The 18423-nt window shown below is 43.6% G+C and overlaps 3 protein-coding genes across 5 annotated transcripts; 1 reads left to right on the top strand and 2 right to left on the bottom strand.

Annotated features, from left to right (window-relative positions):
- Nucleotides 1-1852: 1852 nt before the first annotated feature.
- On the bottom strand, nt 1853-2714 carry LOC123448862 (pathogenesis-related protein 1-like). Its single transcript, XM_045125889.1, has 2 exons — nt 2446-2714; nt 1853-2359 (listed from the first exon to the last, which is right to left on the bottom strand). The coding sequence occupies exons 1-2, from the start codon at nt 2630-2632 to the stop codon at nt 2064-2066; spliced, it is 483 nt and encodes a 160-aa protein (XP_044981824.1). The 5' UTR covers nt 2633-2714; the 3' UTR covers nt 1853-2063.
- Nucleotides 2715-3313: 599 nt separating this feature from the next.
- On the bottom strand, nt 3314-12666 carry LOC123448861. The gene is made up of 12 exons (XM_045125888.1): nt 12510-12666; nt 12280-12420; nt 12071-12186; nt 11703-11857; nt 6912-7000; nt 6261-6795; nt 5919-6086; nt 5459-5628; nt 5254-5333; nt 5059-5167; nt 3718-3792; nt 3314-3626 (listed from the first exon to the last, which is right to left on the bottom strand). Exons 1-12 carry the CDS (start codon nt 12603-12605, stop codon nt 3489-3491), a joined length of 1872 nt encoding a protein of 623 aa, XP_044981823.1. The 5' UTR covers nt 12606-12666; the 3' UTR covers nt 3314-3488.
- Nucleotides 12667-12805: 139 nt separating this feature from the next.
- Nucleotides 12806-18050, top strand: LOC123448863 (programmed cell death protein 2). 3 transcript variants are annotated; one of them, XM_045125891.1, is made up of 13 exons: nt 12806-13057; nt 13351-13663; nt 13759-13842; nt 13951-14084; nt 14180-14277; nt 14624-14674; nt 15026-15114; nt 15375-15468; nt 15557-15714; nt 15789-15859; nt 16050-16164; nt 16844-17052; nt 17628-18050. In XM_045125891.1, exons 2-12 carry the CDS (start codon nt 13403-13405, stop codon nt 17009-17011), a joined length of 1323 nt encoding a protein of 440 aa, XP_044981826.1. In that variant the 5' UTR covers nt 12806-13057; nt 13351-13402; the 3' UTR covers nt 17012-17052; nt 17628-18050. The 3 variants fall into 3 exon arrangements, with proteins under 3 accessions (XP_044981826.1, XP_044981825.1, XP_044981827.1); XM_045125890.1 differs by having other exon boundaries at nt 12807-13057; nt 13395-13663; XM_045125892.1 differs by lacking the exon at nt 14624-14674 and having other exon boundaries at nt 12811-13057; nt 13395-13663.
- Nucleotides 18051-18423: the final 373 nt, after the last annotated feature.

Consider the following 18423-nt stretch of genomic DNA (forward strand, 5'->3'; position numbering starts at 1 on the left):
TTTGGCTCCTATACGTCTGTTCGAACACGTTTGTGCGCGTTCGCGAACAGCGTCCAGCGATCTTTTATATGGGTTGTCATACATTCACACATCGTAAGTGCTGATATAATCAGTGCACGTCGATCATACAATACAAATTGTCTCAATTTAACCTTTCAAAACAAAGCAAAATAAATATAGTTTAATAATCTAGACATTTTTTGGAAAAGGGGGATCACCCCCGACCTCTGCATCATAATGATCATGCAGCCATATTATTAAATAAATAAGGTTCCAAACAGGTTCAGTAATCCAAAAAAGAGCACAGATAGCTCATAAAAGATAATGAAACCAAATACCACATCTGACAATGTAAAGAAAAAATAGGCTACGATGACTAAACACCTAGCCTATAGTGTGTCGTCATCCATATCGGTTGACGATTGCCTGCGCTGTCATCTCCCACCGGCTGCACCCACTAACCAAAAGCTCCCTCGAGTCCGTTGGCGTGAGTAACGACCACATACGAATCCAAGCCATAGCTCTGTAAATGACCTGCAAAAAATTGGTGAAGTTCTTCTTATTAAAAGTCATGTTGTTTCTGCACTTCCATATAGCCCAAAGCATGGCACAAATTCCTATTCGAATGTATCTCGTTGTGTTAACATTCACTCCATTAAGCCACGTCCCAAATAACATATTCATACTCGTTGCAGGGTTTATATTGAAAGCTATATGAATACTACGCCATAAAACTCTTGCAAAAGGGCATTCGAGAAAGAGGTGTTTGATGGTCTCATTTTGATCACAAAAGCGACATCTAGAATTACCCACCCATCTTCTTTGAAGTTATCTTTCGTTAATATGACCCCTTTGTGGACAAACCACGTAAAGATCTTTATCTTCAGAGGTACTTTTACTTTCCAGATGTGTTGGGATGTAGGTAACTGTAACACCCAAGATGCGACCCCATCCTTATGTTTGGCACGAGGGCTTCAACAGGGATAGAAGTGCATCTCGTCGTTTTGCAAGAATGGATATTGTTACAAGTACATGTACAAAAGAGATGAGTATATAGAATCGGTTTACACTCGTCACAAGCTACACTCCTCAAATCTGTATCACACCTGTCAATGGAAGTCTCTCCGCTATGGTCTCAACTACACAAGCAGGTAACGATAATTTGTATCTGGATTTACGAATTACCTCTCTGAGCCTTGGATGGATTTCACCTCAATCTCCTAGCCAAGGGGGTGGATCCACCGAATGACAGAGCTCCCCTCGTCCACTGCGGCATGACTCAGGCCGCCTACGTCCACAGGGATCCCCCCCCCCCACACACACATCATGGGATGGGGGGGGGGGGCGCTGACCCCCGGGGGCAGCATGCCCGATGGAATGTTGGCGAGCTCGACCACCGATGGCGGTCAGATATTGAGCCTAGATGGATTCGTCGTCTTGAACCGACACCACTTTGTTGCCTATGCCGGATTTATCGACTCCGCTTCCTGGATGGCCCAGAAAATCGTGTCGAAGTCCATTCCGTTGTCGTCGCCGGCGAAGCGGCAGCGCTCCACAAACGAGCTGTTGCGAATGGCCTCGACGCAAATCTCGGGCCACTTTCCCCAATTGGGGAAACGCTCCCGCACGACCCGCAACATCAACTGGGTTGAAAATGTCATGAATCAGCTCCTCGTTCCAACTTATTGTTACTGGATCGATCAAATCATTCACTCTTGTGACCAAATCATTCACACACACGGTCGCTTCCTATTTGAAAAGAGCAAACGTAATTCTCGTTCAGTCGAGGAAACAAATGTTTCCTTTTATTCCCGGGGAAACCACGAGGAAGGTAGAAATGCGAGCAACAACATCATCAAACGACAACACGGCACCCTTTGTTAGTCACAAATACGTACTGAATACACAGCTTTTTAACTCTCAAGTCCACACTCTGATTGTGCTCTCGCGTCACTACTTGGAAGGCTGGAGCGGCTTTATTAGATGGTGAAGAAAGCTCACAAAAATCAAACCAGGGATAGCATAATCATAATCATAACCATATGTGTTTCCTTTCGACTGGTTCAGTTGTAGGCGTCCGGGTTGGCGACAAGGTAGGCCTCGGCGGCCTTGAAGATAGCGGTGACAGACTCCTTGGCCTTGGTGATCTCATCGTTCACCTCCACACCCGGCAGCAGCTTGTACGTCGACTCCACCTTGACGACGCTCCCGCCGTTGGCCGCCGGCTCCACCTTGATGTGGGACGTAGCCGTCTCAATAGCGGTGCCGACGCCGCCGCCCTCGATGAGGGTGGACTTGCACTCGCATTTTTCGGCGTCGATGAACTCGAGCCTCTCCTTCATGAGGCTGAAGGGCATGGCTGCAAGATCAACTGTGTTATGCATGCTTTGGCAACGTATACCAGCAGCTGAATAGCGGGCATGAATTGTGCGTGGTGCGTGGTACCTGAGGTGAAGTTGAACTGCCTGACGCTGCCGATGCCGCCTTCGCCCTCAACGGGATGGGCACTGGCGACGATGTGTGGTGCAAGCTTAGGGGCCAGTGTGTGCCAGTCCATGACGCCGGCGTGGAAGAGGCGCGGTGCGGCGACCGGTGATTCGATCTCGTGGGTCCAGCTGTTGGTGGAAGCCATTGCTGTGGTGATCAACTGTGCAAATGATGTGTTGAGCTGTGAGGCTGTTGTAATGGCGCAGAGCTGTTTGGTTTCCTGGAGAGTGTAAGTGGGCGCTATAAATAGAGGCTCCAAGCCGGGGGTTGGTGAAGCTTGGCCTGAACGGATACATGTGGTGAGTAGTGGAGGCTGGTGAAGTCGCCAAGCCAGGCGTCGAGTTTTTCCAAATTGGGTGGCACCGTCGGTTAAGCTTTTATCATTGCTTTGGTGAGTCTGAAAGTTCACCCTTTTTCAGTATATATGATAAGATATTAAAGGAGAAGAATGTGTTGTTCAATTGACACCACGGTCCGCGTGGGCAGATTGTTCGAGAATGTTTATATTTAGTTAAAAGAAGAGTGACAGGACCCTTCACCAAAAGAAAAAGATAGTTGGGGTTGGTGTGGTTAGAACGAAGAAACAAACTAACGCCATGCATAGAGCACCCCGACGACCGCACACAGCAGCAGCCGACGGGTCGCCTGCCTCTCGGGCCGGAAATGAAGCCGCCGACTGTCTTTCAATCCAAGGGGATTTACTGCAGAAGACGCGGTGACTGAAGAATCCAGTGGGGGGTGTTTAACTGCAAATTCATGATTGTTTCGATGTTCCACCTGCAATTCAGATGCATGGATACAGTCTCTAGGATGCATACATAGGATATAAGTTGCTTACAAAAATTCCTTTCAGATATTACCTCAGTTGTCAAAATTATGTGCAACCTTCCATGGTTGCGCGGTTTTAAAAACTCAACTACTGGCTCTAAGCTTGAAAAATACATCTTCACCGTACACAAAGTCACGAAGTCTCTCGGAGACATGGCAACAATGCTGCGATTCTACTCAGCATCATCGTCACTATTTTTCTCAGACAAATCCACGTCTTCACCATACACAATTTCATCAATTTCGTCTTCTTCCTCTTCATCAGATTGGACTGCCACCTTCGCGGATACATCTATTGAATCCTTGTCAACCTGAGGAAAGTGAGACACATCTTTAACATTGATGCCTGTAGCAGTAAGACTAACTATTAATTTATTTTCAGCCTTATAAATGAATGAAAACCTGAGCCATTATCAGCCGAAGGCGGCCAGAAAGCTTCAGTAAATCTTCAGTTGCTGCGTATCTTTCTGCACACATCTGCAAAAGAAAGAACAGTCAGTTCTACTTTTTGTTCCCTTCGGCTTATTTTTATAATTCACATGATGGATATTGGTTTGTAGGCTCGCAGTCAGAGTTCTCAAGTTGCAAACATCAATGCCCCGAATTTGGTAGCGTTGATTGGATGGGACAGTATCTGTTTGTGCTTAGATTAGTGGCATCCAACTTGTGTCATATTTTGGCCAATACATGTCCAAACATCTAGCAGAAAAACCATCCCATGGTTGGCCAAACACATTGGTTAGTGGCTTGTTCAAATCAATCATGATATATACATAACTACAGTTCATAGTGTCCACGAAATTAAGGTGAGGCACTGTTGTTGCATTTCTAATCTAAATAGATTAGGAGGTGAAAACAAATGGCAGAAGTAGTTACTCGTAACTACCATCTCCTAAATCTATCTAAACCGCGCTTGCTCTTTTAAACCTCAAGGCCTTAACTCTATGATCATTTGCTAGATATGAAGCGATCGTATAACTGGGCACTATCAACTGCAGATACAACTTGAGATCCTAAATGAAAATCCATCTTTCAAATATGACATAATGATTCGCAATCTAAGCTGGACAATATCATCAGCACCATAATGTGTTTCACCTTCCAGACTGTATGCTCTATAACAACATTAGCACCATTTAATTTAGTTTTGGCTAGTGGTTCCTCACGCTGATTACAAGGCTCAAACCATGAGTTTGCATGTGGGCTTTTGCACTAATAGGTTTCATTTTCCACCACATATCTCTTAGTTGCTAAGTCTGTTCAATTGCTGCAGGTGAGTTCTCACTGCCGTCGATGTATCTTTCTCAAAGAGGTTGTAGTGATAGTCTTAAGTTTAAAATATGTTATCCTCATTGTGCATCATCTAATACCAAACAGATAGAAGATCAGACGCTAATAGCACAACCCTTCTCCATACCAAGAACAATAGTACTTCATACATATAGTAAACAGAAGTACTCAACATTTGCCAATCATTAAGATGCCAATTTAACCACAACATTTTGTTTTCATCTATTTGGAAATTCCAGAAGTCTAATATCAAGAAAAAATAAAACAAATTCATTTATATGACTTTCACATACATAAACTACAAATCTAGACAATATCACCCCTCTTATGGGAGGGAGTGTTTGAGTGCTCGACAAAGCTCATGATAGAAACAAAGAGACACATAAAGATATGCAAGTTATGCAATGCAACATGCTCCAACTAGTACTGGTAAGTGGTAAGAAGAAACAATACCTTCTCCAGGTCGCTAATTAGTTTTCTTGATTTCTCCGAGGGGATAAAACGACCATGAGTTACCAATAAACAGTATATCCAACGCAAAACAAACTCAGCACTACCAGACCTGTGGAGAGATACATATCAGGAACCAACAGAGAACATACAGTTATACATAGCATGCAAAAGACATGGATGTAGGTTCATAAGCACCTTGATCTCCATGCAGATACTAAATTCTCTAGAAGTTTGCAAGCATCTCCAGGCTTCAGAGATCTTAGATGTGCTCGAATCTATTGAACAACAACACAAAACATCAAAATGTACCCTTTCACATGAATTAACTTTCATAGCTATACGTACATAGTAAAGATAAATCAGTATTAGAACTTTAAACTGAAACAGAGTAACCACAAACCTTCTTGCTGGGTAAATTAGCGTCAATTGTTATGCCACTGCTACTGAACAGATCTGATAAGATTTTAGTGGCCATGTCAGGATGGCCCGTGAGATTCTTATCAATGATGCCATATTTCCTCATCATGTCTTCGATGCATATACTGTCATCTTCAATTCTTTGAACAGGAACTAAACAAGGAAAATGGTTTTTTAGTGAAGTGATCAAGCTGTATATTAGAACATTCTGAAAACAACAGACACTGAAAAGTAAATATAATAAGCACTAAAGGCATCCTGGTTCTTCCCACAAAAATGTAATAAAACATAAATATGCTAATAAATAGCAATCCATGACTCATGTGTCACAGAATTAATTGCTACACTGTCACACGTGGAGAATACAACCATGTTATGCTCCAACTGTTGGCTGTGTTTCACCCCTTGTCGAGAAGGAGAAGACATGGCAAGAGATGATTTACCTCTTTTCTCGGTTGATCTTGAAGTGGTACCAGTGTCACTATCAATCGCAAGCTTGACACCACTCGGTTTTGTTACGCTATGTTTTCTTTTCTTTTCCTGTGTATGAAGCTTCGGAAGAGGAAGGATGGCATCTTCTGCATTCGCCCGGTCTAGGGCAGTGATAGTTACTACAAAAAAAAGAGACGAGGTTCAGACCAAGATTCGGAATTGATAACCTTCTCAAATGAAGGCAATAATAATATAATTCCTACCAAAATCCCCTGGTTGACCCAGTAGGATATTCATATGAATAACAAACGCACAAGTTGAATTACCACCATAACTAATGAACACTAGCATACCTTTTGTTTTAGCAGATTGACCTATCTGGGGCATGGTGGGTTGAACTGTAGGTAAGAGAACTCCATCTTCAGATACACCCAAATTAATATCATTACCATAACGAACCTTTAGCTTATCGAAAGATGGTTTCACCACGGATCCATATGCCAGAAGGACATGGGCTGTAGTAGGTCCATTTATTCCTTGAAATTTTGCGGCAAATATCGCAAAATCCTGATTAGTTCTTGAAAGAGAGGGCTCGGACAAGGCAATCTTAGTAGGCTTCTTATTGCGTAGGTCATCCATGCTATTCCCAGACCAGAAATAGCAGATACCAACCTCAGAGATAGCCAACACACCTATTACTGCTTCAGTACCATTAGTATCTAAACACCTGCAGTCCACAAAGATTGCTGGGTGTTCCATAGAGAGTATACAGCTTGAACTCTGAGTTTTACCACTGCCCAACTTCCAAATGGCAACATAGCGTTCCCCAACTCCAGATGACAGAACATATTTGCCAGTGTTACTAAAAATCACGTTTCTCACAGCCACCTAAATGTTCATGTAGCCAATAGCAACAGGTGTGCACTTAGAGAAAGCAATACAATTGAAATCATAACAAATTTCAGAAGAGGATCACAGTACAGGAGGGCATACAAGACACTCACCGGATGCCCAGAGAACTTTTGAATCTTTTTGTTGTCAGAAGCATCAAAGGTCCTCAACTGACCAGCTGCTGTTGCTAAAATTGTTCCATCTGATAAGACCAAATACAAAGTGCATTTCATTTCTTTGAACTGGGATGGAAATAGATTGGTATGGAGGAGAGCAGATACAAGCAAAACAAAATGGGCATGCATACCTCATTGCAGCATAAGATTATCTTTACTACTTATTAAAAAAGCAAACATTATCTTTTTTAAGCACACCCCGTCTAACGTACACAGAACAACACGGTCACTGGCGGAGCTTGGTCAAATGTTTTGGAGGGGCCAAACAGAAAATATGGATGCTTAAGGGGGCCAAAAGTCTATATTTTCCCTAATCTTCTACTCTATTTTTTTTTTCACGAAATTTTCCCAGCCTGGGGGGGGGGGGGGGGCCATGGCCCCTGCAGCATACAACGTAGCTCCGCCGCTGAACACGGTGCAATTAGAGCCTCACGATCAGGGTCAGTCATTTATATCTAACTGTCAAGATAATAACTAGCCCTTGCCAAAATTCAATTAGCAATTTAAGATGGCAGACGAGAACTCTGTCGTCCGCCTGCCACCCACATCCAACTCCCAACCTACCGGCCACCTCGGGCAGACCTGCATCTCTTCCGTCTGCCCCGTCCCTCACTTCCCGATCGACACACAACCCTACAATGTGGAGGCCGCGCAACCTGGGGCGAACGGTCCAAGACCTTAGACTGATTTGGCGGCGCATCACCAGCAGATGATGGCGGAGATCCCGTGCGTGCAGGTGGACCCCGAACCGGCTAGGGCTCTCCTCGCCCCCACGCTCCTGCCACGCTCGATGTTGCCAATGCCACCTCTTCCTGGGACGGAACTGCCACACGGTTCCCACCGGCACCTCCTCTCGATGCAACCCCGCGATGTCACCGCCTTGCTGTCACCACTGCGGTCGTGCTGGCCGCAGCCTCCCCAACCCTCCCCTCCAGTCACCACTTTCACATGGTCTCCCCAGCTGCGGCAACCATGGTCGGTCCTGGATTGACGCCGCAGGGGCAGCAGCTGGACGCCGTCATCAACCAGGTAATACAAATCCGCCTCTGCTTCTTCCATTCTTAATCACTGTTTCTACACAATTTGATGGCGAAAGTGAGTTCGTGCTGGCTGCGTTATTCACCGCTGAGAGGAAGAGAAGAGGGGGCTTGGCCGGCGTGCTCGAATGAAACATGCCCGTTTTAGTGTGGGTCGAGGCACTAGGGCACGTTGTCGGTGTGGCTTGGTCGGCCATTTGCTAGCTGAATCGTCATGCGTTTGGCTGAGGAAGCGATCACTACCACCAACTGGTACCCCGGCAGGCAAGTACTGCAATAATTAGTGTGACAGTCAGCATCAGACTGGGCAAGAAGACGGTTCTGCTCCAGCCTAAATGCTGGGGCCTGTACTCATGTCTTCTGCAAGGACAACAGCCTCTAGCAGTGTAGGGCGACAGCAGCCTCACAGCGTCAACGACGTCCAGGCGATGGCCAAATTCGGCATTAGCCTAGCTGCTAGCTAGAAGTTGGACATGAAGGAGGCAGGGGTCAGCAAAGGCAAAAGGGCAGGGGTCACCATAGTTGGTAATTCATTTTTTCTGAATTCATGGCGATGCAATATAAGTTTCTGAATTTATGTCAAAGTGTCAATTGTAGGTCGTGCATAGTAGTGGTCTAATGGTAGTACTGGTCAAGCTGTCATATACTTTGGTTTTGCTTTGCATCAAACAATTTCTTTTGTGCTTTGGAGTTTAGAGTCAGCCCCACCTTGATTTTCATCTGTCCTCCGCCACTGCTCCTAAACAATGTCTTGGAATTCAGCAGCTCATGAATGTGATAGTGAAGGAACCAAAGGGAATGATACTACTGTATCAGCAGTGGTGTTGATACGTAAGTACTCCACCTATTCTAAATATTTGTATCTTTTCAGAAAAAAACTATCAAACTTGTGTACTGTCATGCCTTCTAATTTGTCTTCTTAGTTTGAACACAGTTAGAAGAAAAAAATGAGGAAAATACTAAAAGGTGCATAGATGAGTAACACTGATGAAAAATTCATATACCCATCATGTCTTGGATGAGAAATAGTATGAGAACTTCAATGAAAAAATCAGCACTGCCAAACCATCTGGAAATGCCACCAGAGATGAGACAAATTTAGGAGGTAGATGCGCTAGAGGAGGAAGAGGAGCTCCAGTTTGATCCCATACTTTGTGTCATAATTTCATATTGATAAGTTCTTTGGACTCAATAATTCACTATATAATTCTGGTTGATGGACTTTGGGCGGTACATTAAAGGTAGGTTTTGGTTTGGCATGTTCGCCTCCTACGCTAAATGAGACCTTTCCATCATTTTCATTTTCAATTTATTAAATATATTTTTTCTCTTTTTATTTAATTTAATTATGCAGGAAGAGGAGGAATACATAGTTTTGCTACATAATAGTATAACTAAGATAAGGAAGAAGGTATTGCAACTAGCAAGGTAGCACGTTCATAGTATGACCGTGAACTTCCTTAAAATATTTATGGTTGTTGTATCCTATCAAACAATATAATTTTCCATGATTTTTGTTGGTTTGCAAGACTCAAATCTTCAAAAAACACATGTCTTTTCATATTGAAAATGTACCTCTGTTGAAACTTTGTGCGTCAGTTATTCAGTTAGAAGAGAAAACACAGAGAAAACCGTACTGTTAAGAGGTGTTTTCTCCTGTGCATGTATCAACCTGGATGGAGGGCGGTGAATCGGGGACGTAGCCGCAGCGGCCAGGTCTGGTATAGTTGCCAGTTATCTTCAATTCAGGCCATGAAATCTCAATATCTGAATGACCAGAATCTTCCTTTCAGTTGAGTGCATGAGATTCTTCGGAAGCAAACTGCAACTTTCTCGATGTGCCAGTACTAAACTGGGAGGCGCTGGGAGGCTAATGTTTAACTATCTCCAGATGAAACTAACATCGAGGTGAGTGGACACATGCTTTCCTACTTTATTCTTTTAGTATGAACTTGATTAGCATTTCACAGAAACATGATGTATGTGATATATTTGATTCAACAAGCTATGCGATTTTTTTCGTTGCGCAATACAAAAGTATGTTGCTACACCTTATTCTTAAGGAATACAGAATATATTGTTATACCGTATTTTCAGCAGTCATAAAATACGCATTCAGTTTAATTGTTTTGATAGAATGCTCATGTGGTTGGGCAGAGAAAATATATATTGAATTTAGTTGTTTTCAATAGGCAGCGTGATTTATTATTAATTAGGAAATACAGAAAAAATTGTGTAGGTATCTCGATTCTCTTAGATGCCACTTCTGGTCATGTAATTTTCAACATTACTTAACTTTTTAGAGTTCTGTTTCGATTGTATTTCATAGAGAACTTGCAAACTGAAGAAGTAGAGCAATCCTCATTGTATTTATATAGGTTACTTAAATTGGGTTAAAAAAATCTTCCATTACGAATTTTCTTCACCAACAAATATAAATCTATAATGTTCTAAACTCGCCCTGCACTCTGTAATGACCTCCTAGCGATGCTAATACCTCAATTTTCATTTTACACCACCCATATATTCATTTTTTGGAGGATTTTTTGTGGTGATGATAGCTACCCTTTGTATTGGAGAAGACGCGAGGAGGATAGATAGTCAATGGCGCAGGCTCCATGACTTGGCTGTAGATTGGCGCAAGTGTCCATGGGGCCAGAGAAACGGGAGTTGGGACTTCCGAACAATGCTTTTAACTGGCATCTATTGTAGCCCCACAAGCTTCAAATGAGAGTACGGTTGTGCCAAACATTGTCCCATATTTTGATTTTTTGTCAGTTCCTCTCATGATTAAAAAAATTGTATGCCCCTTACAACCCTTTTTATGATACATTTCTCTCCACTATACTATTTGCATGAAAAAAATGGGTTTTGTACATTTGCTTTCGCTTTAAAACTTGAAAGAGCAATTTGAGTTGGTGGTGTGCTTTAAAATTGCATATTATTGTTGGATGGTTTCTCCATAGTCGTTCTTTGTTCCATTTTTTTTTGAACTTCCAGCATAAGAACCATCACTAGAATTTCATTTGCATTGGTCGAGACGTGCATGTTTACTAGTAATATACATACAGATGAATATTATATACTACCAAGCCCTTAGCTCAAAGGATATACTCCCTCTATGCCTAAATAATTGTAGTTGGGGAGAATTAGATTAGTTCTCCCCAACTACAATTATTTAGGTAGAGAGGGAGTATAATGTTAAAAATAGCATATACATTTGCACATATATTGTATTAAGAAATGGATAAAGTTCTGATTTCACGAAAAAAGGAATATATACAAGTAAGCATTTTTCAGAACAGTGGGATTTTCTTTAATGGATCCATGTGTGTGGTAGATAATAGGTGTGTTACAGTTTGAAAAGCAAACTGTGAAGATTAATTAGAGATTCTATAGGCTGTGACTCGGCCAACACCATGAGGGCGCCAACATGATAACACGTATAAAAGATGGTCAAAGAATTTTATCTATTTGTTAATATAATATAAAGGTCACTGCGATCGTCAACTATTTACTATTGTAAGGGTCAGTCAGAGCAGTTAAACTATGTCGAGAATTGACTGAAGGAGAAATCATAACACAGATGCAAAAAACATCCATAGTGCAGATGAAATGGCGAGACATGGACGATTTAGCAACATAGAGAGTAGTGAAACACTGAAAATAGATATAAATCAAGAAGAGATACCTGATGATACCGCCATGGCGGATACTGCCTTGGAGGAAGATCTAAATTTCCCTGCAACAGATCCATCTGAGGCATCAATCTTACAGACCATGCCATCGGCGCCTGCTGTGTACACACTACGCCCATGCCTCGAGTATGCTACAGCTGTCACACCCCTGAAGAAATACAAAAGCACACCAACATAAGTGAACACATGTGAGCTCGAGCTCTGCAAGATTAACCCTAACAGGAAATAGCAAACAAAGCCAAGATTACAGCTGTGGCTATGTGCTTCATGTGAAAAAGATTTTCGTAATTGGCATGGTATTATGAGCATTTCGTACTAAGAAGATGTTGTTTCCACAAATGCACTGAACCACCAGCCATACCCAGGATGACAATCGCTGATCCTCCACTTCCACTGGCCCGCAGCAACGTCGAGCGCAAGGACATCCCCACTGCCCGTCCCAAGCACGAGCAGCAAGCTCCCAGCCTTCCGCTTCCTCTGCTAGGCAAAAACACAAGCAATGACGCATGCGCACACACAGGGGCACAGCGGCAGATAGCAACAGCTCGAAAAATGGGGGTGATTCCTCACCTTGAAGGAGAGCTGCACCCACTTCATGCAGGTGTAGTCGAGGGCGAGGTGGCCGCGCTTCGTCTCGGGGAGCGCCCCGACCTCCACCGCGGGGAGGTCGGCGAACTCGGTCTGCAAGTGGCCGCGCACGGCGTCCCATACCTGCGACAGGGGCAAACACCATCGGGTTAACGAGGAAGCGGCAACACGAGCCGCTCCGTCGTGTGGATGGGCAGCGTTTGATTCCGCACCTTGATGCGGCCGTCGCCGGACGAGAGGGCGAGGAAGTCGGAGGAGTGGCTGAAGCAGGTGAGGAGGTCGCGAATCGGCGCGGGGGCGGGCGCCATGACCCGCGCTGGGCGGCGGTGGCGGCGGGGGGTGGGGAGGGAGAAGAAGGGTTTATGCGGCGGCGCGGCAGGGGGGGAGGGTTTTGAGGGAGCTCCCGTCCGAGCGAGTGGTTGGACCCTATATCTATCTCGGTCGGTTTCGCTTTATGTGGCGCTTCGGACGCGGCTGAGCCGGACCAGGAGGACGGGCTAGGGTTTTCCTTTCTGCCCAACAGAAACAGCAAACCGTTTCGCTATTTCTTTGCCCCGCCGCCATCCCCCCTGGCTCGAGCTCCCACGCGACCTCGACGGCTGCTGCTGCTCGCCGCCCACGCCGTCCAGAAGCTGCTCGCCGCCCTCGACTGAGAACTGAACCACGCCGACGCCTCTGCCCGTGGGTACTGCTGGACTTCGACCGCGTCGCCACGCCTGCACCGACTCGCTGCCGGCCTGCCGCGACCTTCAGCGGCCAAGTATGATTATCTTTTCCTGTTTTTTTTTTCGTTCAGCGTAGTATTCTTCACGGCCATGTGCAGCGAATTTAGAAATGATTCTCATCTGCTGCTGAATTGGAAGTAGAGTATGGCGTGTGAAGGGGCAAATGCATATGCCTTTCTCAATTTTGAGTATGTTAGACAGACGCTAGTGGTATTTTGTCATGTAAACTGAACTGGCTGCACTTTGGTTTCCACTGGTTGTCTAGTTGTATGTTGAAACCTTTGATTTTTGACTTGTGGTATTTTGGCCATTTTCCCAACCCTGTCAGAAAAGCCGCACGAATCCCCCCTCATCCATCTCTTTCCGCCGCAGCTGAGTTGATGGAACCCAACGCCGACAAGCTACGTGGTCTTCGCATCACCTCCCTGGATGATGAAGACGATGATGAGACAGAACTGCCCAACCAACCTCTGCCCGCCTCCACCATGGACGTGGCTGCGGCCGCCTCGGGCTATGATGACGATGACGAGGACGAGGACGAAGATGAAGAAGCAGAAGTCATGCTTGGTTTCCTGGAGAAGCCGAAGCATCCAGGCCTCCTCCTCCGCCACCTCTTTCCCAGCAAGGCCGGAGGCATCCCGGTCCGTGCAATAACGCCATCATATTAAGTGGCGCACTTTGATTTTTATGCGATTGGAGCAGGTACTAATGTGAGGTGTTTGTGTATTTTGTCCAGGCATGGTTGGATCCCGTGAACTTGCCCTCGGGGAACTCCAGATGCTGTGGCTTCTGCGGCGAGCCCCTGCACTTCGTCCTCCAGGTGCTTGCTTTGTGCCTAGAAGCAATTGTACCCGTTGTTTTCTTTCGAGAACTTGTACCAGTTAATTCGATGAAAACTTCATCTCAAACTGGGTTTCAATCTCTGTAGATTTATGCTCCGATTGAGAGCAATGCAGCAGCATTCCACCGCACTCTGTTCATGTTCATGTGCCCGTCGATGGCGTGCTTGCACCGAGACCAGCACGAACAGTGGACACGTAACCAAGGCAATCCTCGTAGAAGGTGAAGCCAGTCCCGTGGCTGCTGTGTTGGCTTTTAAACTTTCGAGTAGAGACTGAAAATATTTTGCTGATCCTGACTGCCTCGTTGGATTGCAGTGTGAGGGTTTTCCGGTGCCAGCTGCCTCGTACCAACGCGTTCTACTCAAGTGAACCTCCAAGTCACAATAACTCCGACAAGCCACTATGTGCCGGAGGTAGTTTTCCTTTTTGTTCAGTTGCATGGCATCTTAGACTTACTGTGCCTAATAAGTTTGGTATGCTATTAGTGCCACATTTCCTGCATTACATAGCAATTAGCTAGTTATCCTAGAGGAAAAGGTGCTTATGTGCAGCACATCTCTTTCACTCTATCTAGCTATTGCATAAATATTTTCTTCATTTAGCACTTATGAATTCCTAGATCATATCTTCAATATGCTAAAACCTTGGAAGTTATCATCTTCATTTGTTGATGTTGGTTGCTCCACACAGCGGCACCTTGCTTCTAATGTCTTCCTTAGGAAACATATATAATCTTTTGCTTTCTGTTTTTTTTCCCAGAAAAGCTTCGTACTGTCAATGTGCTGACTGCTGAGACTAAATTTGATGGGGGTTTGTAAGATGCTGATTAATTTTGTGGGACATTTCTTTCGACGGCTTAAAAAAAAGCCTCCTTCCCAGCTTTCCTCATAAGCCGCTTCTCTTATTCATTGGGGCTTCTAAACTAGTTATGGGATAACTAATTTAGAAGTCCCAGCAAATTTAGGCGGCTTATCTTTTAAGCTGGGAAGAGGCGGCTTAATTTTTAAGCCGCCCAAAAGAACTGGCCCTGTATATTGAAGCGCTTACATTCATAGGCAACAATGGCCTTCTTCTGTCAGTCAAACTGATTATGTTAATAGATGGCCATATTCCAAGCAAATTATATTGATTTCCTTCGTTTACTTGACTGTGAGTTGCCAGCTGCTCTCTGTCATTGGTGTGGTACATGGAAAGGGGATAAAATATGTGGTAGCTGCAAGAAATCACGTTACTGTTCTGAGAAACATCAGGTATATATTCCCATGTCATTTAAGCATCGTAGAGATCTCTTGGGTATCTCATGTTTGTGTTAAATCTACCCCTTTGTCATGTCCATATGTACAGCCTTTGTTTTGATCCTTGCCAATTTTTGGACACACACATGCCCCTTTGCCCACCTCCAATACAATAAAGCATTGGCTGGCTTGGACACCAATCAAACAGACCCTACATATCCCTTTGGCAGCCAGGTCCTACTTTGGATGAACAAATTTTCATGACTCTTTCTCAGGCACTGCACTGGCGCTCTGGTCATAAAATTGATTGCCTACAGATAATCAATTCTTCTGAAGCTTCAAGTTCTGTGCTGCCAGCTGTAGGAAAAGGTAATCATGTTTGAAGGCTAATAATACTATTAAGGTCGTAATTGTTGAATTGTGTCTTTATCCTCTTACAGTTCCTCTCTATTTGCAGTTCCTGCTAGGAGTTCTTGGCCGGAATATCAGATAGCAATTGACGATGAAGTTGATTTGGATTCTGATAGTTGTGATGAAAACAGCTCAAAGTCCTTGGTGATCCAAAAGCATGGTAAACCAGATGATACAATGCAGTCATGGATGGATCAATTTGAGGTTTTTAGCCGTACATTCTCTCTTTATGCTTGCAAATATAGCACCCACTGTTTATTCACTGCTATGTTATGTAGGCTGATGCTGACAACCGATGCTGGGCATATTTTCAAGAGCGTATCACAAGAGGGCCAAAGCAAGTATTGAGGTATGCATAACTTGCATGAATCCTCTCCTATGTTTGGTGATGTTTTCAATTTACTTTTGCCTGTTTGGGAAAATAGTAGTTCAATGTTGTTTGAATCATTTTGTAATTGAGTTTATTCAGTTGGCTTGCATATTTATTCTCAACAATGTGTGTTATATGCATATTACTAATAAAAGTCTCAATTACTCAGATACTGTCGAGATCCAAATGCAAAACCTCTGTGGGCTTTATCAGCTGGGCGTCCATCAAATGCTGATATCCCTAAATGTAGCTACTGTAAAGGTCCGCTGTGCTATGAATTTCAGGTTGGTCAATTTGTTTAGGGCCAAAAATATTTACATTTCTGATATAGCAACACATCTCCACACAATTAGTATACTCAGAAACCCAATTGTTTTTCCATGATAACTCCCCCTCGTAGCAGTAATAGGTTTATAGTCAATATTGTGTTGCCACAAAAATAATAGACTGAAAAACTTACAATATTCATGCCCAATATTTTGTTAATGCCCATATGCTTTATAAAATGTCTGTCGGGCAAATGCTCTGTGTGTGAGCCATCACTACCATCAGTTTTTTAAATAATGATAACAATAACAAGACATGATTCAGAAGTTATCAAACACTAGCACTAGGGACTGTGTAATCAGTTATGCTACTAGTTAGGCTGTTCCAGGGTATGCATGGCATGGTTTGTGCCTTTAAGTTATGACCAAGTTATTTTTCCTTCTGTCCGAACAGGAAACCAGAAGAATGTTGTTAATGAATTACTTGTGTGGACTTATTGTATCATGTTTCCTTTCAACCCCCATGAGAGCAATGTCCAAATAATTGTACCTATGGAACTTCATATGTGTGAAGTTTCTGCTTAGTCAGTGATGCCTCGAACATGCTTATCAGTTCTCATTACATTTCCCTCCCCGTGTTTGCGGATGCACAATCATGTGCTTACATATCCTTACACTGTGTTCACTGTATCTCCAGATAATGCCACAATTGCTTTATTACTTTGGTGTGAGAAACGAACCAGACTCTCTTGATTGGGCAACAGTTGTTGTGTACACATGTCAAGGATCATGTGATGAAAGTATTAGCTACATGGAAGAATTTGCATGGGTTCAGTTATATCCTACGTCAATCACAAGGCCGTAGTAATGTTCGCGTGTTCCACAGAGTAGCGTCTGCTGCTGCAGGTTTGTAACTCCCCCCATTTATTAACTTTATTGTTAGTCTACAAAAGCTCATGCATATGATCCGCTAAAAAGCAACGGCTCGCGTTGGCATGCTTCATTGTGTTTTACCAGTATACACTACCTAGTGTCAAATGTGTATTATGATACGAGTAATTTCAGTAAATGCACTAGTTCTGAGAGAATTTTTTAATAGAATGTTCCAAGGGCTGAGAACTTTCCTATGCCCATTGATGCATCTATTGCTTGAACAAGTGCAGTGCCAATAGTCATTGTAAAAGTTAAATAGGTATAAGAGTATTTGATGTTGCGTTTTTGGATTCTGATGCTATGCTGTATGCATCTGCATGTGCAATGTATGGGCATGTTCCTTTGGAAAACAAGTTAGCCAAAAACCAATGAAGTTTGAATCTGTTCTCTTGATCGTGTTGTTAGGTTTGTTGTTTTATCTGCCTGGTCTTTTAGCGGGAGCAAAGATACAGATGCAAGGGAGTCCTAGTAACCTATATTTTGCTCTGTAATCTGTGTTAATCAAAGATGGTCCTAGTAACCCATATTTTGTTCTGTTGTTTCACCAGGGGAGTTGGAACTTGAAAGTGATGGTCTACCTTGCATTTCAACCCGAAGACAAGCGATTAATTCAAAAGAATAAAAAATGAAGACAGGCGTTCCAAGCCAGATAGATTTTTTTTAGATGTCAACTTCAATGCAGTGCCATGGTCTGGTCCCAATTAGCTCGCTCGTGCTTGGTCTACTATTTAGCCACTGGGGCCATCTACAGAGCATTTGATGTGAAATAGCTGTGGTCGCCAACATTGCCGGTTCAGTGGGCATCTTTATTTCGTTAGGATTATCCGTCTCTTTATATGAGCCACCTTGGACGGTTTTTTGGATTGCTCATTAGGGTTCTGGTATATCTCGTTGGTTTGTTATTTGAGGCCTCTTGCATTTTTTGCTTTCGGCATTGACCCTTCTTTTAGGAGTTGAAATTTTGAATGCTACTCTACGTTTTATCTGTTCCATGCACATAGGATATTCCATGAACATATTTTATTTTTCTAGATAGGATATTCCATGAACATTGTGTGTTAATTTTGCAACGACAAATTTGTGCGTTTGGCATGGTCCCATGTGCCACTTCCTCCATGGTTTTAAGTTGATGGCTGCACGTTTTGGTGAGCCAGATACGCGTAGAGGCGTTGCTTGCACGACCCAGTTGCTGGCTGTCCTCATAGAAACATCCTCAAGATGAGGATGATTTCACTGTTTTGATCCTTTTCTGAAGGGTGATCCAGATCCTAGTTTGTTAAAATTTTAGGATCATCCGCTGTGACGGTAGACATACACATCTTACCATCATTTTCTGTGATGATA

This window comes from Hordeum vulgare, chromosome 4H (genome assembly GCF_904849725.1).
Source record: "Hordeum vulgare subsp. vulgare chromosome 4H, MorexV3_pseudomolecules_assembly, whole genome shotgun sequence".
Classification (NCBI taxonomy): Eukaryota; Viridiplantae; Streptophyta; class Magnoliopsida; order Poales; family Poaceae; genus Hordeum; species Hordeum vulgare.